Source organism: Microtus pennsylvanicus, chromosome 16 (assembly GCF_037038515.1).
Source record: "Microtus pennsylvanicus isolate mMicPen1 chromosome 16, mMicPen1.hap1, whole genome shotgun sequence".
NCBI classification, from domain to species: domain Eukaryota; kingdom Metazoa; phylum Chordata; class Mammalia; order Rodentia; family Cricetidae; genus Microtus; species Microtus pennsylvanicus.
Window position 1 is genome coordinate 10,046,533 of NC_134594.1, and position 26,104 is coordinate 10,072,636.

A 26,104-nucleotide genomic window follows, 5' to 3' on the forward strand; every position below is an offset into this window, starting at 1 on the left:
TCGAGAGGACACAAGTACTGCACAGTCTTTGAAAGTAGGACCCATTTAAACACTCCGCCTATGAATTTTAGTGGCAAAGGTCACGCCTTCAGCAAATATATATTGGGTACCTACCGCCTGCCAGGACGTAATGTACTATGCTGGGTTAAAGTAGTGCACAGAGATTCCTGAGGTCATGGAAGTAACATTAAGGGAGACCGACAACAACTACACAGAATTCTGAGTGGTTTTAATGCGGGGAGAAAGTGTGTGATGCTTAAATATTACGCTCAGAAGTAGCTGGGAGTAGGATGCTTAGGTAACTCGCTGGAGCTCAATCGGTCCGCGAAACTCTTCCGAAGCCCCCATGCCTGGCCTACTGTCTGCAGGACACACTTGGTGGGGATTCACCTCCCAGGAGACACTACCCTTTCTCTCCCACTCTTCTTCCAGCTGGTGGTCAGTACCCTGCCTCGGAATCACCCACACAGCGCCCGGAAGGTCCGCGGTTCCAGGCTCGGACCGCTCTCAGAACACACCGCTTTCTCCGAGCCACCAGGGAAAGCCAGCGGAGCACGCGCCGGGAGCGCGCTCGCCGGAGCCGCCCTCCCGCCCCCGGCTCCACGGGAGCGCGCGCGCCGGGCAGGCAGCTCAAGGCGGCGACGCGGCCCGGAGGGCGGCGCGCGCCCGGCGCTCGGCAGCTGCGGCGGTGGCTGGAGCGGGCTGGCGTCGGGGACGGGGGCGGGAGGGGACGCGGCAGCCTCGTGAGCGCCGAGGAGAGCGGGGAGCAGGATCAGCGAGTTGGAGAGGCGCGGCGAGCAGCAGTGCGCCCGCGGAGAGCCCGGCCCGGCGTCCCCGTGCCCGCGCGCGCTCAGCACCCGCGTGGAGGACAGCTCCGCAGCGCGCCGCTCGCCCCGCCGCCCTCTCGCCCGCCTGCACCCCGTAACCGGTGGCCCGGGCGCCCCGCGGAGAGCCCACACAGCGCTGCCCGCCCCGTTCCTCCCTACTAATAAGCCCGGAGGGCAGCCCGCGGCCTCGGGAGCCTTGACGACGCCGGGGCAGAATGTACCAGGGACACATGCAGGTAAGAGACCTCCTTCCGCGGGTCGATGGAGGGACCAATGCTCCCCCAAGTTCCTGGTAGCCAGAGCTGCACCTCGCCCAACTCAACAAGTGACTGGTGCACCATGACCGAGGCGTTTGCGTTCCCCAGAAACACTGGACTGTTTTCAGGGTGGGATAGGGAGGGAAGACCGGGAACTTACACGCGGGGAAGTTTGTTTTCTGTTCAGTTCTGAGGCTGTACCTTTAAGCAGGCTCTGGAATCCTAGCAGAGGAACCCCAAGGAGGTGACCATGTTTTCTTGCAAACCCATCTCTGCACCTCTCACGTATGTCAGCTGAAGGGCAAACATCAGCCAGACTTGCCGCCTCTCCAGCCTGCACAGGGCTCTCCACAGTCCCAGCACTTCGCCATAATCAAGGTGTTCTGTAATGCATTATATTTTAAAGGTCTTGCGATGTATTTCCCCCCCTTCAGGTGACAGGACATTGTCACCTGTCCCAGTAGTGACAGTGCAGTGGCTCTGGGGTGTTCAGGAGGGGCTTCATCAGATGCCAGCGCTGTACTCAGTTGGGAAGATTACTTTAACCTTGAGTCTAGTTTTTATGCATGAGAATGATTCTTCCTCATGATAAAATTGTACTGCTTGTGGTGGAGAGATAACCCAAGCACTAACTCAGCCTTCTAAAGTGTGAGCGGAGCTCATTCCCTATCCCTGGACATCTTTCCCCACGGGGGTTCCTTTCCAAAGACACTCAGATAGCAGTCCTCATAGGCGGCGTCCCCACACCTGGCATCCATCCCGTGTGTCTGTGTGAGGCCGAAAGATGCTTCTCCAGGCTGAGACTTAACAAACACACTGCTGTATGCATGACTTACTATTTAATTTTCAGGTCCTGGGGAAATTCCTTTGAGTTATCATGGACTGTTATCATAGTACTAATTGTATCTTATCTTAAACATATTACTGATTGTATCTTAAGTTTGGTGAGAATTCAGAGTCAGCCGAGGAACATTCCAAAAGCATTGCCCTGTCACTGACATCATCCTGTTTTGAAAGTCATTAATGGGATTATGTCACTTTGATGGAGAATTATTAGTATAATTTAAAGATATGTACCAAATACAATCTGCCTGATTAGAAAGTTTAAAATCAAAGGAACTCTCCCACTACCTGGTGGGGGGGGAGAGAACAGCAGCAAAGACTGATTTAGTTTTGTGCTTTGTTTTCATTCAAGAATGATAAGTAAGCTTTCATTATTTACATAGCAATCTTCGTTTCTTGACAAAGGTAAAAGAGAAAGATTTGAATAAATAGATTCAGCACTCAGAAATTTTCTCATATGCACACGATTCATAGTTGGCTGCCTAATGCAACTTATTGAAATTTTTCCATGACGTTTTTGTTTTGGGGGTTTTGATGCTATTGTTTTTTATTTATTTGTTTGTTTACTTATTTATTTCCAAAATATGTTCTTGCGAATGCAGAGTTGAAGAAATAATCTGGTCAATTCACACACTCTCCAAAACAATTTTAACTCAGTTTTCAGGATATTTTTAAGAGAGGCTGCTGTTGAAGCTTAACTGGTCTAGAACAGTTTCTGAAGGCTTAATTTTACTTTGGAAGAGGAGACAGAATGTGACAGGATTGTCCATTTGTTCCCACGGTGACGTGTGCTGCTGTAACAGCACACCAGGGCTCACAACGAAGCTCACAAATCTGGTCTGCCAAGCCTAACTTGAAAATGTTACAAAACAAAAGCTACAATCAGCATCCTTGCCAAAATTTTAGAGCACAATGCTTTTTCCCCCTCGTTCCTGACCATTATGTTGAACAAAACATTTCAGATATGGTCTGAATGGGACTTCTGATTATCCCCAAAGCACCTCTGACAACCTGATTCATGATATATCTTTGTTTACATCCTGAAACTCCCACTCTCCTCCCCCAACACTGTCATTTCGCCTGCAGATAGACCCTCCATGGTGTTGGTAGATTTAAAAAATGGCTCCTAATCAGTTTTAGCTCCGTCTTGTGTGTGCCTGACTCTAGGCACTCACATGCACAAACACGGTCCAAACACCCTCAAAATTTTTCAATTTAAATCCCAACATGTCCTCTGTAACGTAGACCAAGAGCACGAATGTTCACTGAGGCTGCTTCCAGCTTTGGGCATATTTGAAAGGTTGATATTACTTTGCTGTATTAAAACAGGTATGAAATAAAAATCCCTCAGAATTGTGTCCTATACCTTCTAAATCTTCTCTTTTCCATGTGCAAGATATTTTAAAAACAAAGTGCTTTGTGAACAACAGTCTGGAGTGGAGGGGGGTGTTCACATGAAGCCTTAAAAATAGTCCAATTAAAACCCCTGCAGAGCCTTCATGTTTGCGACTTAATGCTTCTGCAAGCGTATTCTCTACTCCCATGCAGAAAGCTAACTGGTCTACTTGTGGTAGAACCTGCACTCACAGGCTTTTAAAAACACCCATTTGGTTCATTCTGATAGTTCATTACAAGTTGAAAAGCGACATCTGTTATAAACAGACAAAGCACAGGAAGAAGCATAGTTCTTGGTTTCCTGGCCATCACCGTGAATGTTTTCCAGGTCTGGGAGTTGTTTTCCACTGGCTCACCGGTTATTTCCAGGGGGAATTGATTACCCCAGTAACTTAAACAAGGCTGGCTCTTATTAGTGACGGCTTTGGTCTTGCTTCCTGCTCCTGTCTCACAAGGGGATCAGGGGTGACTAAATACAGTCCAGCATCAGTTGTGACCATGTCTGCTACTGATGAGCACACAGTGGTCTTAACCCCACCAGCATCCCCGTGCCCAGTGCTAAGGTGCCTGTTTGTTCATGTGGGTATGAGTTAACATGACAAACGGGAGTGAAAGGACCCATGGTCTCTGAGTATTTCCTAACCCAACTTGTTTCCTGCTAGAAAATAGATACAGATCATTGTCATTTACATTTTCAATTAAGTTTTTTTTGGGGGGGGGAGGGATGAAGAGTTAGCAATAATTTCTTCTTTTGTTTATTAAAAAAAAACTTATTTCAGAAGGAAATCAGACCCACAATAATCTGCTTGTGATGGTGACTGACCTTCATCCTGGCATTCAGTGCAGGCTGTTCACTTATTTAAGCTTCACAACGCATATAGCAGAGAACATGCCTACTGTAAAATTATAAGATTGCTAGCTACTTTCAAAGGCAGCATTTTGTTTGTTGTCCCCCCCAAAACAGATTTAAGTGGTTTTTTTAAAATTTATGATGTTATTTGAGCTTTTCCTTAAAATTTTCACAAAGGGGGCCTATTTAGGTTAATCAATCAATCATGTTAAAGTATTGGACCTAACCGCTGCAGATCCTTTTAGGTTTGTTCAGCACCAAGCACTGAGGAGTCAGGCCAATGTAGTCTGTGGATGCTGTCAGCATCCATGCCTCAGCTTGCCACAGTGGAGACCCTCAGTAAGCTGCTGGTGTTTTTCTGGGGACTTGCAGTTTTCCAGCCCATGCCTCTTCCACACTCCTGCGGTACCTTTTCTTCCTCCGTCATTTCCCCATCAACCCTTTGCTAGGTCATCAGCCCTCACACACCCATTGGCACTGGGAGTGAAAGGCGAGGTATGATGCTTTAGGCATCATGAACCAGACTGGGCAGGGGTGGCTCTGTTGTCTTGGTCAAGGATGGCTACTGTCCTTTCCCCTGCCGCTGTACTCAGCTCAAGTGACACATGTCTCTCCTCACAAGCTTTGCTGTGAGTAATGACCGACATTCTTACAATGGGGTTATTATCTTCATTCTCTACTACAACTCTGTTGAAGAAAATTCATGTCCGGTTAAGCTTGAAATTACAGGGAAATCTCCAGCAAGATTCTAAAGTGGCTTTCTGTATCTTCACAAGCAGTTACACTGGGTGTTAACACTCAGCAGTTAGCACTAGCATTTCTGATAGCTGTGGTTTAGTGTTATGTATTATCTGATTGAGCTGAAAATTTCCATTCCTCAGCCAACAGTTAACAGTAGACAATCTAAAAACCATATATGGGCTCTGTGTATTTTATTCGTAGTTTACAAAATTCTCCCCAAAAGCATGTGCTTGAGACTACAAATTCCAGCACATGCATGTTTTGGCTCTAAAACATTTTTAAAGTACAGATGAAGAGAAAGTAAAAGCAGAGCTTGTTGATTTTAGAATCCAGAATTCCTGTGTACCCACGGTCAACCTTGGAAGCATTGAGATGCAGCGTACCATGCTGTGAGAACATCTGGCAGGCTCTTTTGCTTTGTTTGGCTGGTTTGGTTTGGGCTTTCTCTCTTTCCGTTGAGATCACTCTTTTCCAAAAGTGGCAAAGCTAGAGCTGTCTCGAGGGTTCCTAGCTCAGAACTGTCTTCCGGTTGAAGCCTCTCTCCCGCAGTGAGGGTGCAGGAAAACCACCAACCCGGCTCCCTTTCTGAGAGACCCAAGTCCAGCTGGAGTTGGGTGATGATAAAGAATGACATAATATCAAATGTGGTGGCACATACCTGTAATCCCAGCAATAGGGCAGGAGACTGAGGGAGGAGGATCGCAAGTTCAAGATCTGGCTGAGCTACACAGCAAGACCTGTTTCCGAAAAGAAAAATCAAATAGACCAATAGAGTGGAAAAAAAGAAAGAAAAAGAAAAGAAAAAAAAACATTGTCAGGTTTCTGAAGCACACATCACCAGTTTTTATACTCAGAATTCCCGAATGACAAAGTTTTTTCAATAAGAATGGAATTAGTGGCAGCGTTTCTTTCCCTCAGTCCCTCTCCTCACCCCTGCCAAACCTTTTAATAAGGACACCAAATAGAAAGCTGACCTCTCCTAGCCAGCTGAGGAAGACGATTGTATCTTGTCGATTACATTACTGCACTGTACCAAATACAAGCAGGAAGGGAGTCAGCATCATGTCGTTTCAGTATCAAGACAATTGCTGAATTTTCCGAGCTGCCAATGTTGTCCTGTGGTGTCTAAGTGTGACGCTTGGACCTCCTATTTTTATTTAAATTCCACTGGACAATTAACAAGCATCACACTTCAAGTGGATTTTCAGTAAACAGGTCATTTCTACAGACTTTTCCTTTAGACAACCAGAGTCATAAACCACATGGATGACGGTGCTCCCACACTGGGATGGGAGGAGGCTGTTTATCCACTGTCTTGCTGAAGAGAGATCTACAGAGCTCTGACAGCAGTGTTGCAGCTGAGCAGACCCGAGCCAGGTGGGGTAGCTAGCCTTACGCATACGTGTGCAGCTCCAAACCACTGTCCATGTGAACATACCTCTGTAAACCCAGGCAAGTCCTGTGATGGAGCTTTGGTGTAGCAATGTTTCTCCTCCACAGAGAGAACCATCTGGGGATCTATGAGTCACACAGATATCAAGAAAGGGTTACTGCTGTTTTGATGCCAGTAATCTACCTAGGGTGACGCAGAATTCCCACTCCCACCTCTTCAAAACCATGTGGCTCTTCAAGCAACTGATATAGTATACAAATTCAAAAAATGCCATGTGCGTATTGGTTAAAGGACATGGGATATTTAGTTTGCAAAGTAAAATCTCAGGAGGCCACAATGACTATGGAATTACTTGCAGGCTACTGTTTAGGAAAGGAATTCTCTACTACATTGGTTCAATGCATAAAAGGTGACATCATAGGCACAAAAATACATTGGCATCGCATTAAGCAGTGAAATCACAGACTTCTCAGATTACGTTGATCAAGAGTGAGCCCAAGTTTGAATTTTCTACTTCTCTTCTGTCTCTTTTGTCTGTAGTTTGTGGTTCCTGGTTTGTGTCTGTGTCTATCCCTGTGGTTGTGTCCATGGCAAAGGTCTCTGCTCTGTATTTACTGACTAGCACAGGAAGCATCCTATGGGGAAGAAATGAGGATTCTTTATAGAAACTGGTAGCAGTGTTTTACAAAGGGTTAAGTCACTGACTCCAACTGCCACCAACTGGCCTCAAAGCCCTGAGCGCTACAAACAAGCTCTCCATACGTTGTTTCCAGCGTTCATGGCGGATTTTCCTGGTCTTTTCTTCCAACCTGTTGGCGGCTTTGAGCACAATGATTGCCACGGTGCACAGATACACGTGCTTTACTCTGGGTCAAGGGCATGGAAGAGGACGTTACTTAAGATTAAAGCTGAGTATTAGCTTAAGTTGTAAAAGCTGATTATGTGGGAAATCTAAGGCAAGGAAGGCTGGTTGTTGCATTGTTCTCTTAAAGGCAGGTTAAACAAGCAGGCTGAGTCCACAGTAGGATTACAGGCAGAGTCTCAAGGGACCATAAGGCATTTTTACTAATTTGGCTGTGAGGTCCAGCAACAGTTTCTTCTCTTTGAATGCAAGAGATAGTTTATACAATTGTATCTCTATACTCTCCAGGTTTTGGAGTGTGAAGTGGCAACATTGAAGGGTGAGATAAAGTTTCCTAAAGGAAAAAACAGTAGGAAGGCACCACAGAGCATCCTGGTTGGCAAGACGCTCACGCTCGCTTGAGATTCATGAAGCCAAATGCAGGGAGAGTAGGTGACTGATCAGTGCAGTGTCTGTGCGCACGTGAGCCCTGGCACTGAGCTAGCATGGCATGGGGAACGAATGCAGTGAGAAACACCCTGAGAAAGCCTACACCACACCCAGGGTGTGCAGCAAGTGTGCGTGGATCTCTGTGTCTCTAATTAATTAACTAATTAATTGATGAACAAATACAGTCAACTGAAGTAACCATCTATGATAAGTAAATCCAACACTCGCCAGGGAAATATTGCCCGATCACCAGGTAACCGGTAGGTGGTCATCAGACCAAGCCCTACTAGATCAATCAGCATAGTGTGAACGGAGAGCTGGCAATTAGAAAATATGAATCTCCTTAAGGCGATATAAGGAAAAATTAGACCTTCATAGGAAAATACAGCTGCCAGAGCTGTGTGCTGTGTCCTTTCCCCTTTTATGTGGGTGTTAACGGTGCTAGGGAGTCAGGTTCTAAAAGTCACGCTCAGATCGTGTAGCCGTGCAACACTTGAAACAGCAGATGAGCGTATGCACGGGAAACAGCCGAGGGCTTGTTGGAACTGCAGGATCTCAGATGCTGATGCAGACCAAGGCGTCTGGGTTTACATGCACATCAACAGTTGAGAAGCACAGATGTGCGGAACCTCCGCATGGAGAACAGAGCCCTGTCACTGAACCGACACCCTCTACAAACACTTAATCCTTAGGTAGCTTTTTAATGTCAGAGAAGCTTGATAAGGTTCCCCCAAAAAGGCAGCTGGCGGGAGCAGTGATCACAACTGTGTGTGCACAGAATGCCTGTGGTGCCTTGACAGTGGAACACACACCGAATGAACTGCCGTTTTCCCTCTGGGGGAGATGCAAGTCAACATGATGTTCCACCTAAATAAAATGACCTTCCTGTCTTAGAAAGACTATTCTATCTTCATCCGCTGAAATCTTTTCTTACGCAAGATAAACAACCCATTTCACTCAGCTGTGTTTCATAAGGATGTCTCTGGTGTTTTAATGGCTCCCTGATAGGGTGACTGTTCAAATGAGCCACATCGCTCTGGGTCTGACCGTACCAAACTGTGCGAGATTGTTTTTCTCTCAGGAAAGACAGCCACTCTGATAGCTTGAAACCGCTTGAACCTCTTTACACTAAATCGTACTGATGTCTCTATTCTCTAAAGGCTTGGGAGCCATTTTACTAGTGTTTGGTCTATTCCAAAATAATCTTGGATCCAAATGTGCTGAATAGAACATTCTAGGTAAACAGTTTCTGTGTTTCAAAAAAGGAAAAAGAAAGAAAGGAAGAAAGGAAAAGACAAAGAAATGTGCTGTTTTCAGATCATAGAATCCTTAGTTTTAAAAACCTGTTTAAAAGTTCACTTCAGCCATCTCATTTCATAAATGAGATATTCGAGATGGGAAAAATATTTTCAAATTTCCCCCAAAGCCCTAAATTGTTTAGTTGGAGCCAATATTGGGACGAAGTCTGCCTTTCTTGGATATTTTATTTTTATTGCACCTTTATTCTTGTTTTGACATTTATGACATTGAGAATGCTAAGTGAAAAGTAAACATTGCAGCAAACCAGGAGATGTTTCCAAATAGCCAGGTGTTTGGCACTCAGCACCAACACTGACATTTTCCCGCCTTTCGGCTGTGTTAGAACTATTTGCTATTTACACGACCCATTTTAGCAGGCATTTGGCTGACAGTTGAAGAAGGTCTGGCCTGAAATGTATTGTACGAGTGGAGTGAGCTAATTCGAGAACTTCCATGGCTGCTTGTCCTAATGCCGTTCACCCCTGTGCTCTGGGAACTAACTAGATGGAATATTTGAGCGCAATGGTTTTGGTGAGCTCTTAGCTTTGTCCTTAGTTCCCTAAATGTGCGCAGTCAGGTTCTTAAGTGTAAGTAACCGAGACAAACTCTATCTCATACAACAGATGAGGACACATTAAAAAGTATATTCAGCAGAGCAATAGTGACTACATCTTTAGTACCAGCACTCCAGAGGCAGAGGCAAGCAGGTCTCTGTGAATTGCAGGTCAGCCTGGGAACCCCTCTGAATGTGGGGACAGTTGTGTGGCTGCAATGCAGTTGATGGGGCTACTAGTGGTGGGACCAGTATTTATTCCTAGTGCATGAACTGTCTTTTTGGTTATCTATTCCCTATGGAGGGTTACCGTGCTCAGCCTAGAAACAGGGGAGAGGGTGTTAGTCCTGCCTCAGTGTGATGTGCCAGACTTTGTTGACTCCCCCTGGGAGGCCTTACTCTCTCTGAGGAGCAGCTGGCAGGTAGGGTGAGCAGGAGAGGTAGGAGGTAGCAGGAGGAGGAGAGGGAGAGGGAACTGGGATTGGTATGTAAAAATCAAAAAGATTGTTTTTTAAAAAATAAAACAATAAAAGATAAAGCAACTGACTCACAAGAATGGACCATACAAGTTGGGCATAGTGGTGAAATACGTCTCAGCACTCAGGAAGCGGAGGCAGGGGTCAGGAGTTCAAGGTCATCTTTGGCTACTGATCAAGCAAGCTCAAGAGTATCCTGGGCCTTATGCAAAAGCCTCTCAAAAAAACCTGATCAATGCGAGTGATATTTGATTAGAAAGAAAAGAGGCACACAACATCAAAACATCGCCTGCACGTTAAGAGAGAAAAGACGCTAACTTTTGAATGACTGACTTAGAAAACACCGTAACTCAACAATGAAAATCACATGGACGTCAGATAAGCTTCTGAATGTGCGGCCCCAAAGAGATCCATGTTGAAATCGCTGCCAAATTCAATCACAAGAAACTTAGGCAATTTAAAACAAAGACTTAAATTTAAAACAGTCAGATTCTGTGTTTCTGAAATACCGATATCATAAAAGAAGGAAAAGCAGAAAGGTTGATACAGATGAAAAGAAGACTAAGAAGATCAAGACAAATAAGTGCAATGTCTGATCCTAAAATAGATTTGGATGAATAAAGACAACAGGTAAGGACATGGCTGGTCGATGCGATTAGCACAATCTGAATACAGACCTGAAGTCATTAGTATTGTGCTGGTGTTAAATTCCTCAAGGTGGAGAGCCAATGGGGGAGTTTAAAAGGATCTTCTCTTTCATAAGTGACTATAAATGAACTCATTGGGTCACATAGCATGCAAAATAAATAAGAAAAGACATGCAACTGGACAGGTTGGAAAGAGAAAAAAAACATGTCAGTGGGTGTGGGAAGAGGACCAGAGAGGGTAATGGGGTGAATGTGATCGAAATACAAGAGGCACATGTATGAATATGTCACATGAATCTTGGGTATAATTTGTGATAAAAAACACTTCGAAAAGAGTATGATTCTTCATAGAGTACGGATGCTGCCACATGAATGGCTAAGAAAGGGCGTGGCATATGTAACCTACTGTTGCTTGAAGCAGAGATAATAATAAAATGTAGGTATGGTGAGAGGGCGTATGGGAGAAAAGGAAAAGAGACCATAACTAAGCAAACAGAACAAAAATGATTTTTAAAAATTGAATAAACTGAGAAAAGACACTCGGTGATCCATTGTATTACCCCACAACTCCTCTGTAGGCTCGAGAGATATTTTGAAATAAAAGGATTTCACGGTATTTTTAATGGAAAAGGAGGTGCACTGGGGGTACTAGCGGGCTCCTAGAGTTAAGCTAAGGATGGAGGGAGCGGATAGGAATGATAAGAGGGAGGGGCATGCCGAATCAAATCCTCCTACGCTGACTCATGCGCCTGTGCTTGCTTCTTTTGGCACCAGTGTGAGTGCTGAGTGGCCTCTGCACTGCAGGACACAGAAGGCTCACAGGGCTGCGCTCACCACCGCATGGCCCTGTACTGTGGGAGCTCCAGAGTCGTCTCCAGACCTGGTGGGCGTGGACAGTAGATGGGGGCCCCCGCCACAGCTCCATACCTTGCCGCGGGGCAGAAAATGAGAAGTACCTTATCTACCAACTGAGCTAACTTCCAGAAGCCCCCGTGGGTTTGGAGGCATGTTTTCATACATCTCCTTCATATTTGAAGAATGTCTTAGTTGGGGTTGCTATTACTATGATGAAACACCATAACCAAAAGCAAGTTGGGGAGGAAACGGTTTATTTGCCTTACACTTCCACATTGTAGTACATCACTGGAGGAGGCCAGGACAGAAGCTCAAGTAGCATAGGAGGCAAGAAAGGATGTTGCCTTCTGACTTTCTCATCATGACTTGCTCAGCCTTATTTCTTGTAGAACCCAGGACTACCAGCCCCAGGATGGCCCCACCCACAACGAACTGCTCCCCCACCCCCATCAGTCACTAATTAAGATAACACCCTCCAGGCTTGCCTACAGCCCAATCTGATGGAGACATTTTCTCTGATGACTCTAGCTTGTGTCAAGTTGATATAAATCTAGCCAGCACGGAGGTAACAAAAAAAGAGCTTCCGTCCTAGAACAAACAGCCCCAAATCAGGAGCCTAACTTCAGCACATAGTGTCTGTGACCTTACTGTCAACACTCCTGTCTTCTCACCGCAGCGCTCTCTTTCTCTCTCTCTCTCTCTCTCTCTCTCTCTCTCTCTCTCTCTCTCTCTCTCTCTCCCTCTCTCTGTCTCTCTCTGTCTGTCTCTGTCTCTGTCTCTCTCTCTCTCTCTCTCTCTCTCTCTCACACACACACACACACACACACACACACACACACACACACACACCTTCTTTAACCACCTGAGTAGATGGGATCTTGCTATAGCAGAGGTCTAGCACACAGTAACTTCTCAGTGGATGTTATCCCCAGAGTCTTTGGAGAGCTTGCAGAGCATTTCCTGTCCGTCGTGTGTGGAAAGAGGGCAGCAGTGGAACCTGCTCCTCTAGGTTGTTTGCCATGGCAGCCAATGCTTCTCTCACACGGTTCTGGATTTTTCCTTCCCCCATCCCCACACTGTTCACTCATCGTCACTATTTCTCATCCTGTCTTTTCCATCTGTCAACACCTTCGCCTACCGAGCAAAACCTACCATGTCTTCTTCCATGTTTTCTCCCTGTTCTATACACCTCACCCACCCAATAATTAGCATATAGCTCTGAGTGGTTTTGAGTCTGTCCAGCTACTAGGAGCCTGTCTGTGGCAGTGACGATATCCGATATATATTTATATCCTTAGATGTGCAAGTGCGTCTTACTGCTGTAGAACAGTGAATGGATGGATGACCTGGGAAATGAATGGAGGAAATGAAGAAAGGAAGGAAACCTGACTCATAAGAATCCCCTAATGTGGACTCCAGAGTATAGGCACAATGGCCTTCTAAATTCTGAGCTGTGCACAGCCCCGAGAACCTGACGCATTCCCATGAGTTCCAGGAGCAAATGCATATCAAGTGAAGTTTCCACACACTTGAAAGGGAATCAATTACGGGGGAAACTTGTAATTAGATTGCCCCTGTAATTAACCAGCACTCGCTGTCAAAGCAGTCTGCGCAGTTCAATGGTTGAACCTCTTTCAAGCCTCAGGACAGACTGGCGTTCCAGATTTAGAAGCGCAATAGATCCTTCTAATGGGCCCTCTCCATATCTCTTCGTAGCCACAGTCATCTGGAATTAGACTCCATCCTTCTAAGTTCCCAGACACCTACGCCCCAGCTCGGTTAGTAATTATTTGAATGGGAATTTTCTTTCCTACAGAAAATCTATCTATGCATGTCCAGGGAAGATTGTCCCAGTTTGCTACAAACCATATCATGGAAAGTAAATTCTAAACACCTCCTACCATCAAGATACTTGATATTGCCTATAAACTTGAGGATTGGCTTCTCGTCCCTCAGATAGGAAACTGTGGGTTCACACCCTGCCAGACTTCCCCTTCTCAGCCTGTGAACACTGTGGACACTTTATCCCCAGTGTGAACTCAGCTGTGACAAAGTCCCTGTAGCTCTGCAACAATAGGCCTTTTTTAAAGGAGCCCTACAAAATGTCATCTTTAGAGATCGGCAGAGAAGAGGCATTTCATCTCTGCCGCTCTGAAGAGAACACACTAGGCAGGGTCTGACCAATCACTAAGAATTGAGGCCCCAAATCTGAATCTCCAGCATTTTGTTCTATGGCTGAAGATCTTGTAGCAAATTCTAACCACTTGTCCACATTGGTACTTCAGCTGCTACACAGTGACTCAACTCACAGACACAAGAGGATTTTGCAACCTTCCTGGACCACTGTAATAACTGTGGAGGTTGGGAATCCAACATGCATTTTTTTTTCTCCTACCATTTATTCAAAGGTAGATGCTCGATCCATGAAGCTTCCAGCTCCCTGACCTCCAGGATATCTAGTACTTTCCTTTTGAAGGTGGCATCAGTTTCCTTCTCTCTTCTATTATTTATTTATCCTAAGGGGTTACATATGTAGTACATATATTGCTAAAAAGAAGTCCCTTTGGGTCGGTAAAGCTCACTCTCTTTACTCAGTTCTCGGTTGGTGGACGGACAATAATGAGTGTGCAGCTCTGTGATGCGTTCGCTCGGAATCTTGGGTGGAAATCAATCAGACATGCTATGCGACCTAGCTCTATCAGTCCCCGGCATATTTAGTACGTGGACAACACCTTTGTAGGCAGCAGAGTGTGGAAAACCTTCCTAATTTTCTGCAGAAAATTTCCTAGCGTTTCCTAATGGTGTTCTCTCTGACTGGAACACCCAGAGTCTCATTCCCTGCTAATCCTTGGTTAGCCATTAGCATCCATCTAGATATGTCCTTTCTTTCCCCCCTCCAGGCCTGGTTGCACACCCTTATCCCTACTCACAACACCCTGAAGCTGGGTAGAACCACAAGTCCCTCACTCTGCTGTCTCATGGAGTGATTTCCAATGGCGAGGTCTTCACAGAGCCTGCCCATGTGGGCAGTGGTGCAGTGTGCCTCTCTTTCCCACTGGCAACTCATTTCATAGACCTTCCAAGTATTCTAGAAACCAGAAATAATAACAAGATGTCCCCTGGCCCATATACGTGTGTGTGTGTGTGTGTGTGTGTGTGTGTGTGTGTGTGTGTGATGTCCTTCCCGGTATACCTTTAATTGAGTTTAATTTACAAATCGGCCACATTAAGAGATGAACAATAGCTGAGCAGTGGTGGCACGTGCCTTTAATTCCAGCACTCGGAAGGGAGAGGCAGGTGGATCTCTGTGAGTTCGAGGCCAGCCTAGTCTACAAGAGCTAGTTCCAGGACAGGCTCCAAAGCTACAGAGAAACACAGAAACACTGTCTTGAAAAACCAAAAAAAAAAAAAAAAAAAAAACCCAGAAAGAAAGAAAACAGAGAGATATAATAAAGTAAAACAGTAACAAAATAGCCCTTCTTTTACATTAAATAGTATCTTAAATACTAACTTAACAAATGTCTGTTTGGAACACATGAATTACAGTGCCAAGATAGTCACATTGTGCTTACTCATTTGTGGATGGGGAAACCAAGACTCACAGCTAAGAGTGGCCCTCGACACGGCGCCCTCACCAAGCCCTGGGAACCAGTTCTTCTGTTGCCAAATAAGATTTTTTTTTCTTTTGCACCTGTCGTTTCTTTCAATCAAGCAGGAATACGAATAGCCTTTTAGGGCATAATTAGTTCTAAAGGGCGTAGCACGTTTTTATAATTGTTTAATTACATCTTCAAAGATCCCAGATAAAATGCCTAATTTATATTTGTCTATGGGAATCTTTAGGAGTTTGAATCAAACCAAGAAGACTAACAGAGGGTAATTGTAAGATGAATTAGCTCCACAGCTAATTGTTTAATCCGGCATCTACAATGGCTCCCCTTATCTGCAGTTTTGCTCTCCTCTGTTTCGGTTACTCCTTGCCAACAATGGCCTAAATGGAAAATTCCGGAGACAGACAATACACTTATTTTGAATGGCCATCCATTCTGAGTAGCATGGTGAGATCTGATACCGTCTACCTCCGTCTGCCCAGTGTGAATCATCCGTTCCTCCACCCAGCAGCACATCCATGCTGTACGTGTTAGGTCCCACTTAGTAAGCACCGTGTCACAGGGTTGGCATGCCGCAAATGCCAGTGTCTGTTTCCTTGGGGGCACTGTGCATCGGTTCTGCTTTCCTCTGCTAGTTACTCTGTTTTGCTGAGTTTGGATTTTTCTATCATCAATTAATTGAAAGACTTTGTTATCAAGAATACTGTAGGCGTCTTGGCATCCTTTGATGCAAAAATGATCATCTTCTTTTTTTCTTCCTGTATTTTGGACTTATGGAGAAATTTTGGGGTGATATTAATACAAGTTTTAGTCCTCTCCACTGGTGTGACTCTGGGCAGGTTCCTTAACCCCTCTAACTGTAAAAGACGGAAGTGTGTGAGCATGCACTCCAAAGTCTTCCGGGAATCTCCTACCGCTGCCAGTGAGAACTGCAGGAATGACTATGAGCCCATGGATTGCGGAGGCTGTCAGGACTGCGTCCCTAGCTGAAGGAAGACGCACACGCCATTGAGAGCGACCACCAACACTCATGGGAACAGACAGCACCGTTGCAGAATAAAAGTATAGTGCAAATTACACCTCAAATTAACCAAATAAGTTAGCTGTCTTGGGCCATATTAAGATTTCCCTCATCTCCGATTTCCCCAGTCCTGAGGAAACTGATGTTCTTATAGGAGCTGTATCGGAGGGCTGGGGACAGCCTTTATTTTGAAAACACAATGGAGGAAACTGATGATAAGCGGGGATGGGAAACTAGAACCTGAAGCTGTGCTCCCAACTTAAGCCATTGATGTTGCCTGCTTGGAGACATAAAGTGAGAAACTCCCTCAGATGTTGGGGACCAGAGCCCAAAACTCTACCAAGAGCCAGGACCCTCTGCCCAAACCGTAATTCCTTCATATCTCGGCGCTAGGACAGCTTTTGATTGGCTTTGATTTATGAGAAAACAAAAAAAGGCTGGTGATATGGGGAAGAATGTGCGCATCTGTTCTTGCAGCGTTTACATAAGCATGGTTATGAGCTATGCAAATACTGAAAACCCCAGAGATTCTGGGTTCAAATTACTAACTTTATTGCCAGTTGTAACCTTTGAGAACTTGAGTGACCTCTGTGATCCATGCCCAGCTCCCTCCACAACCTCACGCTTACCCACGTGTTGTGGACCGGGCGGCTCCCATGTTTTCCCTCTCTCTTCCGTTGCACACAGTTAGAATAGACTCAGTGGGCAGAGCTGAAGGACACGGCCTGCTGCCCTTGACAGCAATAGCAGTGGCTAAGTCGGGTCTGTGTCTCCTTTAACACAGTGGCCCCAAACACTGGCTCCGTTTCTCCTGATTAACAAAGCTTGGACCCAACGTGCAGCAGCTTCAGAGAGCCACTGTTGGGGGTGGGAGGTACTGGGTAGAAACCGGATGTCACCAAACTTGACTGGTAGGCCTAGATGCAGGCTTCTGGGGAGGTGTCCAAATGCTGCGCCTCATGCATTCTGTGAAGGTATGTGTCCACTTTTATAGCAACCACGGCCAGGAGATACACACCTCTGACAACAGCCCACACAAGGGGAAGCTTTAGAGGTGACCACACAGCCACAGGTATGGGCGTTCTCTGCAACCTGAGCTTTGGTCTAGATCAGTTGTATTAGTCCTATGTTGTCAGGACAGAGGATAAACCATATGAACGAGGGCTCTCCTTGTGTTGTCAGGTAGGGTTGATGGGTGGTGAAGCAGGCCAAGCCTCCCTGAGCTGCCGTCAGCCATTGTTAAGAATATTCTCGTGTGAGCTACACAGAGGTGAGAATGGTCCGTTCAGTGGTAAAAGTAACTTTCCGCGAGTCAGGGAACACTGCCAAAGTGAGAGTAACTGCAACACACGTGTGTAGCCGTGCAAGCCTGTTGTCCTTTGCTCGGGTGACGTTACAGTGTAGAAGTGAGGGTTTTCGAACCGGCCTTCACAGTGGAGAGACATCCTACAGTAATATATATGTCCCATACAGAGCCTCACACAAGATATTGCCGTAATAAATATGAATCACGGAAATCCAATTTACTTCCTGGCCTCATTCCCAGGAAGGCTTGTCTGGTTCCCAAACTGTGGGTGCTGAAATAAAACCTGAGCAAGGCGGGCAGAGGGTATAGATCTCCTTAGATGTGTGGAGCCCACTCACCCTGGTTTCCATGCTTCATCTTACCTGCTCAAAATAGTGACTCCTGACCCCTTTCTCTGACCCCAGACTCTTTCCTGGTAATGCTATCTATAGCGTGCGAACATTTTATAAAAGCAAATATTCATTTGTTCACTGAGAGATGCTTTATAAACATCTCCCTCATTGGAGAGTTGAAACTTTAATTGGCGAGATACAAACAAGCATGTCTAGGGAGATTCGATTTTAAAAACTAGGGCTACAACTCAAGAATGTCTTAAAGAACATAATTGGGTGAGATATATGGAAAATAAGCAGGTAAAAGGTGTCCCTCCTTTGTGGTGACTTTCAGAGGGACAGCACATCATCCCCACAGGGTTTTAAATTAAGCATTAGAAAACCATGCTAGTTGGGCAGAGCACTTTGAGAGTTTTTCTCTGTTGAAAATGGCAGCTTTTTCATGTCGCTCAAACTGACCACAGCTTTGAGTATGTTTGAGGGGGCAGAAATGGCTAGGAACTTCTTCATGCATCTGAGCTTGGCCCAATAATCCATGTCCTCTCTATTTCTCTGTGTCCGTTCACAGTCTAGATGTTAGGTGAAGAAAGCATTCCTATCCCAAAGCAGCAGAAGAAAACAACACAAAGGCATTTCCTTCTGGAGATCGGCACACGGCCGACCTATTTACCGGTCAGAAACTATAGTGGTGAAGTGATCTTCCAATTTCCTTCAACACACACACACACACACACACACACACACACACACACACACACACACACACACCTTGTTCTGTTCACCATGACACGGCAATTTATCCGGAGAGAAAATCTGAATAGATGATCCCCTTCAGTGTGAAATTTGATTGGGAGGTGTAACTCCACATGCAAGTGGGACCCGTGAATAAGAATCCTCCTTTTAAAAGACGAGAGCTAAAGTCTTGTGCTAAGTATTTAGCTCCATGAATCAGCAATTTTCAGTTCTTCAGAGCTTCTCTGGAATTAAGTGATTTTATTAATAAAGCAAATGACCCAGATCATAAATGGAAAAACTACTTCTATTTATAAAAATAATTCAAACTTCGACACAAACAAATTAACTAAATTAATAAATAACAACATTTATGGTTAATATTTTATTGCCGGGAAAGAGATAAAAATTACCCAACAATTCTCTGAGTCCTGGAAGCTGGCTTCAGTCACTGGGAAGGTGAAGGTTGGGTGTTTATTGAGAGCATTGTTATAGTTAACCCTGCCTGAGACTGCTCTGGGATGTAACCACGTGATGACAAAATGAGACACAGTCAAAGCTCGGGATAGAGGCTCTGGTGAATCCTGTCCACTGCCAAAGACAGGAGGAAAATCTTAAATATTCACAGTGGGAGGGGATGGGAGGAGAATGAAGAGGAATAAGTGGGGAGGGGTAATATATAGATCTATTTACAGTGCTGGTCAGGCCGGTGCCTGGTTCATAGGAAATTAAGCCGTTACAGTAGCAGTCCGCACTTACAGACAGCTTTAAATGCTGCGACATAAACATAGATCAGAGTCAGCCGTCTCTGTGAGAAGACCTGGCTGTTGCTGGAACATAACAAACATGCTACGATACAATTAAGAGGTTCAAGTCCAAAGCAGAAAGACTGGGTGTACCCTGGAGCTGGTAGGGTATTGATAGCACTCATACCCTTGATTCCTACAGAAAGGAATATGCCTAGCCCAGTGTAGCCATTTCTTCTGGCCTAAATCCCCTTTAATGACCATTTTCCAGTGTCTGTAAATTTGTGCCCAAACACAGTTATACCTTTGTAATTCTCATATTCATCTTTCTTTTTTATTTTGTTTTGTTTTTTGAGACAGGGTTTCTTTGTGTAACCCTGGCTGTCCTGGAACTCACTCTGTAGACCAGACTGGCCTCCCAGAGATCCGCCTGCCTCTGCCTCCCCAGTGCTGGGATTAAAGGTGTGCCCCACCACACCCAGCCATATTTATGTCTCATTTGTTCCTGTCTTTTTGTTTTTCACACATCGAGTACTAATGTGTCAAAAGCCCAGAAACTAAGTTTGAAATACCTTCTTTCCTTGTCTGCTATCCTTCTGACCTGGGTGCCCCTTACAAACCAGCTTCCTTACCAGTAGTGAGAACATTAACCTACAGGGTTTAAAGGCTTCCACAACTCTAAATTCTAGTTTACGAGTAACCACGGCCATCCCTTGTTTATTTTGTGAGTTTACAGAAGTCCATGAGAACACTAAGAGACAGGTCTCAACACTAGAGAGTTCTTTCGTTCTGTTTATTCATATTTATTTTATTTTTAAGTGTGTGTTTGTGTCAGGTGGCTAGAAGTTTGGGATCCCTGGAACTGGAGTTACTGGCAGTTGTGAGCTATCCAGCATGGATGCCGGGACTTGAACTCAGGTCCTCCGCATGCAGCAGTCTTAACCATTGATACCACTGAGTCATTTCTCTAGTTCCGATGGTTTAGGTTTTTAACAATATGGGGTACGATCATTTAAAAAGGACATAAATTATAAGAGACAAGACAACGGTTGGGGTGCCTCTGATCTGAGTGCAGTCCTCAGTCGGAAACTGTTTCTCCTGTCAAACTGACAAGACACTAAAATTCTCTCTCTCTCTCTCTCTCTCTCTCTCTCTCTCTCTCTCTCTCTCTCTCTCTCTGTGTGTGTGTGTGTGTGTGTGTGTGTGTGTGTGTGTGTGTGTGTATGTGTGTGTTCAAGTGAAGGACCTGTAACTGCAAGGTCGAAATCACTGAACATCTCAGTGTGTGTGTGTGTGTGTTCATGTATGTGAGCTTTCCTCACTATCAGAAGAAGAAACAACTTGATGGAAATGGCCTTGCCCGCTGTTTTCAAAAGTACATACTGAAATCTAGTATTTATTTATTATGTATTTTAAAAGTTTATCTGACTTAAGATTTCAGCTTTTCATTAAGACTACGTATTGTTTGGTTGTTCAAAACTACATTCTCTGGTTTAAGTTTTAGGTTTCTCTACCTAAAACTGTACCTCTGAAGCTTATTTGTAAAGTTTGAACTGTACAATAGCCTGCCGGCCTGCAATTCAAGAAGCTGATCCACACTCTTTACCTCCTCTTGGTACCAAAGTTCTGACCACTGGGCAGGGTTCCTTAGCTGAAGTGGTGGGGAGGGGCTAGTATCTTCCTCAAACATGGTTTCCTCTGGTGTAACAGACACATCACAGGAAGCATAAGGCAAAGTCTGTTCATTTTCTTCCTGCCCTCAGTCTCCTAGGGGTCTAAGCTCACATGTATTCTCATGCCTCCCAGTCAGGGGCACCAAGATTCCCTGAAGATTTCTGCCAGAGCGTTTGCACACTTGCTAGAAAGCCTCAACACCGTTTACAAAGTGACTGCAAATTAAAATGGATTTGCTTCTAATCGTAAGAGCCTTACATGCTTTTTAATGGATTTTTTTTGACCAATAAAGGCACAAAGAAATTTTAAAATTATGCACCATACAGTAGTTGATTGTTTCTTGGAGGCATTTCGTCCCTGACAGCTCTTTCTGTAGGTGAACACCCTCAGGGAACTATGAACTACAAATGGTGTTTTCCTTCTGTTTACAAATAATAATCACAATAGCTACGGTTTTATTGGCTGTCTGCTCCCACTCAGCACACCACACACTTCACTGAGCACAGACCTCTCTGCAGATGGCATCCACTCTAGCGGCTGGGTAGTGTCTCAAGCCTGAAGACACCACATTGAGTCAAGATTAATGGAGCCTTCAGTCACAGATGTTCCAAATATTACAGAAAATGAGTATTCAGATTAAAATTAAGTGCTGAGACATTGATTTAAGGAATTTCATTTTTATAAAACTTTTATGTGCCTTGCATGATGGCGCACACCTTTAATCCCAGCACTTGGGAGGTAGAGACAGGAGCATCTCTGTGCGTTCTAGGCCAGCCTGGTCTACAAGAGCTGGTTCCAGGATAGCCAGGGTTGTTACACAGAGAAACCCTGTCTCAAAATAAATAAATAAATAAATAAATAAATGAATAAATAAAACCAATAGTTTTACGTATGTTAAGCATCGTTCACTTAGGTACTGTGGCATCTCTGTGATCCTATGAAGAATTTAAACACACAAACTCAAGGATATAGCATGACATTTAATACACGCACCCCACACAGGATATAGGTATCTCATTTAAGGACTTAATGTTACTAAATGTATTATGGGAAAAGCTTCAAGACATTTTCTTTCTTAGAAGCAAATCTTTCATAGTTTTATACATAAATAAAGTAATTTGTATATATTTGATTGATAAAACAAACACTAATTTGCTCTAGGGCACAAAGCTCTTCATTGTCCCTAAGATGAAAACAATCTACAGGAAAATGTGCTGGGAAAACTCCAGAGACCCACTTGAGAATGGTTAGCAGGGGTTTTTTTTGTTGTTGTTGTTGTTTTGTTTTTTTACTGGAGACGGCTGAGCAGTTAAAAGAAAACATTCCGTTGTGGCATATTGTGAAACAACTGTGCACAGCTCTCCCTTAACTTCATGGGAAGGATACCTGAGTTGTCAGCAGGATGCCAGGAGTTGCTTTCACAGCTAAGTCTGCATCTTGAAAGAATTATCTGATCCTTTGAACTTAGGAAAGATACACTAAAATAGACGCATCTAGGGGGTTCAACAGGTGACTTAATTTATTCCTGTCATGTATATCATATCCCCCGTATTGGGATTCATCATGGTCTCAAATGGTGCACAGTCTAGAAAGTCAAAGACCTTAACAATTTTATTTCCTCCTTGTTCCATTCAGTTGTTAAGCACCTTGAATCACTGCACTAGTAAATAACGTGGGCTAGACATACGGAATGAACAGTCAGGGATGTTTGTGGTACTTCCACTGGAGCCAGTGTGTCGCCTCGTTTCTCCTTTGTGAGTGCAAGCTTCAGTCCCATAAGTCAACAGGGGCAATCACAGTGAAACTGCATCGACTCCAAGACAAAAATCAACAGCTTGCAGTTTCTTATCCCTTTTATTTCTAGCAAAAGTCTTTATTCTCGGTTTATTGTGATAAAAAGCTAAGGAAATAATACAACAATACCCTAGTTAATTAAATTTTGTTTTATGTTAGTGTTCGGTAGCTTTAAGCAGATCATTAGCACATAGATATGGCAAAGTTCTCCAGTCATAAGATTTACAGATGGGCTAAATTGGGAAGGCTTTTCTTTGTTGTGTTATTGCTGAGTCGTTTTTAAGTCTAACTAGAGATTGTATCACTCCTCTGTGAGGGCTACTTGCCACTCCTGGGTCAGATGGGATCATAATGATGAAGCCCTTTAAGGAGTAGGTTGTGGCTCCACAATTCCCTTTTCCCAGACAAATTGCCAGGAGATGATAAGAAGAGGAAATAGAATTAAGAGCGGGATTGTTTTCTTTCTCGAAGGATATAGCTGCCAAGTTAGAAATTGAGCTTTATGGCTTCTTCTGAGACAGATGAAGCTGCTCCTCGCCACTCTTGCCGTCCTAAGATTAGTCCTGCTAGTTTCTGCATTAAATAAAGAAAAAAAAATCTCAGTCTTTTTTTTTTTTTGGTCTTCTAGAAATACTCCGTCTTTAAGTGTGGATTTTTGCCATGTCTTTCAAAAGGATAAAATGAGGGAAGGAAGGGACTGAAAGGAGGAGATGGGTGTGAAGTGGGTGAATCTGAGTCACCAGCAGGAGAATCCATCAGGGAGCCACATCTTGTTTGTTTCCAAGATCAAATATTCTGTTTCCTTGGAATTAAGTGAAGCAAACCATCACAATGGCCCGCTCGCCAATGATCTTCATCATTTCCTATGTAGACAAATGACAGAGAAGGAAGAGATCACGTCATAAAATTGTCTAGCAACTTCTACATGATGGAGCCTGTTGGTAGCTAGAAGGAAGTCACTACGCAAGTCTTTTCAGGAGGACAGTATCCCGCTCACGTGCAATGTAGCTTACACTGCCCTTTCTGGTAATTAGTGTAATTTGACACATTCTAAGATAATGATACCACCTGCTCTGAAGAGCTAAATCATCAATAATGCTCACAAGCTTGTCTCCCAGCAACAGAACTGTTGGCACTCCTAATCCAACTTCATTCTACCAGTTGCGTTTCCCAGATAAAATTTAGAATCATCATAATCTTGATTTTAGGCTCAATTAATCTCTATTTCTTAACTATACATTACATTTTTAAATGAGCTTCACAAACACAATGCCTTAAACAAGAGCAGAAATACATATACAACACAGTGTAACAAAATCGACCTTAAATTTGTATCAATAGATCAAGATCCATACCAATGCAAAGTAGTCATCTCTACATCATATCCCTCTTACTTTCTTTTTAGAAATTGAGTGTGAGTATTAATCATATATAATCAACTTTTTAAAAATGAAAATAAACATTTATAAAAAATGGGAATTTGGGTGTTTTCTCCAAACTGCTTCCTGCTGTTTGTTGGGCAAAGTACTTTTAGGGCTCACAGAGACCTTTTGAGGGTTTTGTTCCATCAAACCACATTAGCCTGGAAGGAATCCCCAAGTTCTCATCTTCTGTGGAAACAAAAGCAGAACCTCTTTTCCAAAGTAACATATCCTTAGACTTAAAATTTGAAGTCAAGATACCTTTAAACTACATATGTTGGTTTAGCTTAGCAGCCCCCGGAATCAAATTCTTCTCTACAGTCAAAAAATTCAAAGAAAACACAATAAAATGCATAATTCATACTCTGTATATTTTAAATTTTTCATGGCTTATTTGTTTTATATTATTTTTACCTTTTTAATATTTGTTTTGCTATGTATTTTTTATAACTATTTATAGTCTTTTCCTCCCTTCCATGCCTATGTACATTTTTCTAAACACACTGTGTTTCATTTAGAGTTCTTTTATGTCTGAATCTGTCCTATTGTATATCTGAAATCCTTTTCTGACAAGGAGTGTTTCTTAAAAATGGTAAATGGTGTGGTTGCTGTGGCGCTGGCTCTACCTCTCTCAGCCTTTTAATATGGTGGAGGTAGGTTTACTGCTAGCTCTGTGAGTCATGCTCACTGCCCCTGCTCCAGGGACACAGCGGGTCTATGTTGCCACCACTAAGCACTCTGCTGACAACTCCAATTTTAAGCTCTCTGTAGTAACAGGACCTCCTGAAAGATCCAGAATTATTAGTGTCACCAGTATGAACCAGGAAGCCGACTCGTAAAGAAGCTGCATCTCTGCTTGCTGCCAGCAAACAGAGCCTATCTGAAAAAAAAATGCAGCTACCAAGAAACTGCAATTAACTCCAGTTTTTGTTGGTCTAGAAGTGCTTTTTATCCTCAAACTTTTTTAGGCTTTATGTTGTATATGTTGCCAAACGTTGGATGCTATTATATATTCAGAGATTGCTTTTTTATTTCCTGGCCACCCAGACCCAAGTAATCACACAGAAACTATATTAATTACAACACTGTTTGGCCAATGGCTTAGGGGTATTCCTAAATTAACCCATTTCTATTAGTCTGTGTATTGCCATGTGGCTGTGGTGTTACCTCATTTTCTACATGTCTTGTTTCCTGGGAAGCTATTTGTGTCCTTCTCCTTTGGCAGCTACTTGGTATCTGCCTGACTCCACCTTTTTTCTCCCTGCATTCAATTTAGTTTTCTCCCACCCACATAGCTCTATTCTGCCCTGCCATAGGCCAAAGCAGCTTCTTTATTAACCACTGGTAATAAAACATATTCACAACATACAGAGGGGAATCCCACATCAAGTGACAGCTAACCTTCATTTTACAAAAGACCACAGAGGAAATTTCCCAGGGTGTGATAGCTTTGTAAGTCCACAGGGCTGTGATAGAAGGGGTTGGGTGGGGTGGATGCTACAGGTTAGCCAGTACCTTGCCAAGCTCTGTGTGAAATGCTGCCATGCTTGTATCTCATTTAAATGCCTTTTCTGTCTGAAAACCAGGCAAGCTAGTCAGAGGCAGCTTTTTTGCTTGAACATGAGTCTTCTATTGACCAGCACCTTTCCGCCACTGCTTACCAGCAGTTTCTGATGAGTTAGCTTGCCCTATGAATGAAATGAGGAAGTAATAATAAAGAACGGGGTCTTTACACACTTCAAGAAATCACATGAAATTAGTAGCAATGTTGTGAAATGTAAAAGGAAATGTAAATGTAAAGGAAAAGTCAGTTGGAACATAAAACATGGTAAGAACATAAACAGGGTCAGCCTGGAAGAGTCTTGGGCAGCAACTTGGTGGAAGACAAGCTTCCAGCTCACCAGGCTGGTAGTGTGGGACAGAGTATCAGGTGTAGTAACTAGCAAGACAAGCTGCAAGACCCAGGTGAGGATGGAAAGGGTGCAACCTAAGAGGAGGACTACGTGGTAACTCCTGGATCAGTCACCTAAGAGCAGGGCC

General features: G+C 44.0%; 1 protein-coding gene across 6 annotated transcripts in view; it reads left to right on the forward strand.

The window, feature by feature from the left end:
• Positions 1-848: 848 nt before the first annotated feature.
• Pex5l (peroxisomal biogenesis factor 5 like) overlaps positions 849-26,104 on the forward strand; it is a 201,536-nt gene continuing 176,280 nt past the window's right edge. For 3 of the 6 annotated variants that reach the window (XM_075950879.1, XM_075950889.1, XM_075950895.1), the window contains exon 1: positions 902-1,063. In XM_075950879.1, coding sequence (XP_075806994.1) covers positions 1,043-1,063 — 21 coding nt within the window. In that variant the 5' untranslated portion in view covers positions 902-1,042. Of the gene's footprint in view, positions 1,064-26,104 lie in introns of all 6 variants that reach the window. The other 3 variants (XM_075950897.1, XM_075950888.1, XM_075950887.1) reach the window with 3 other exon arrangements.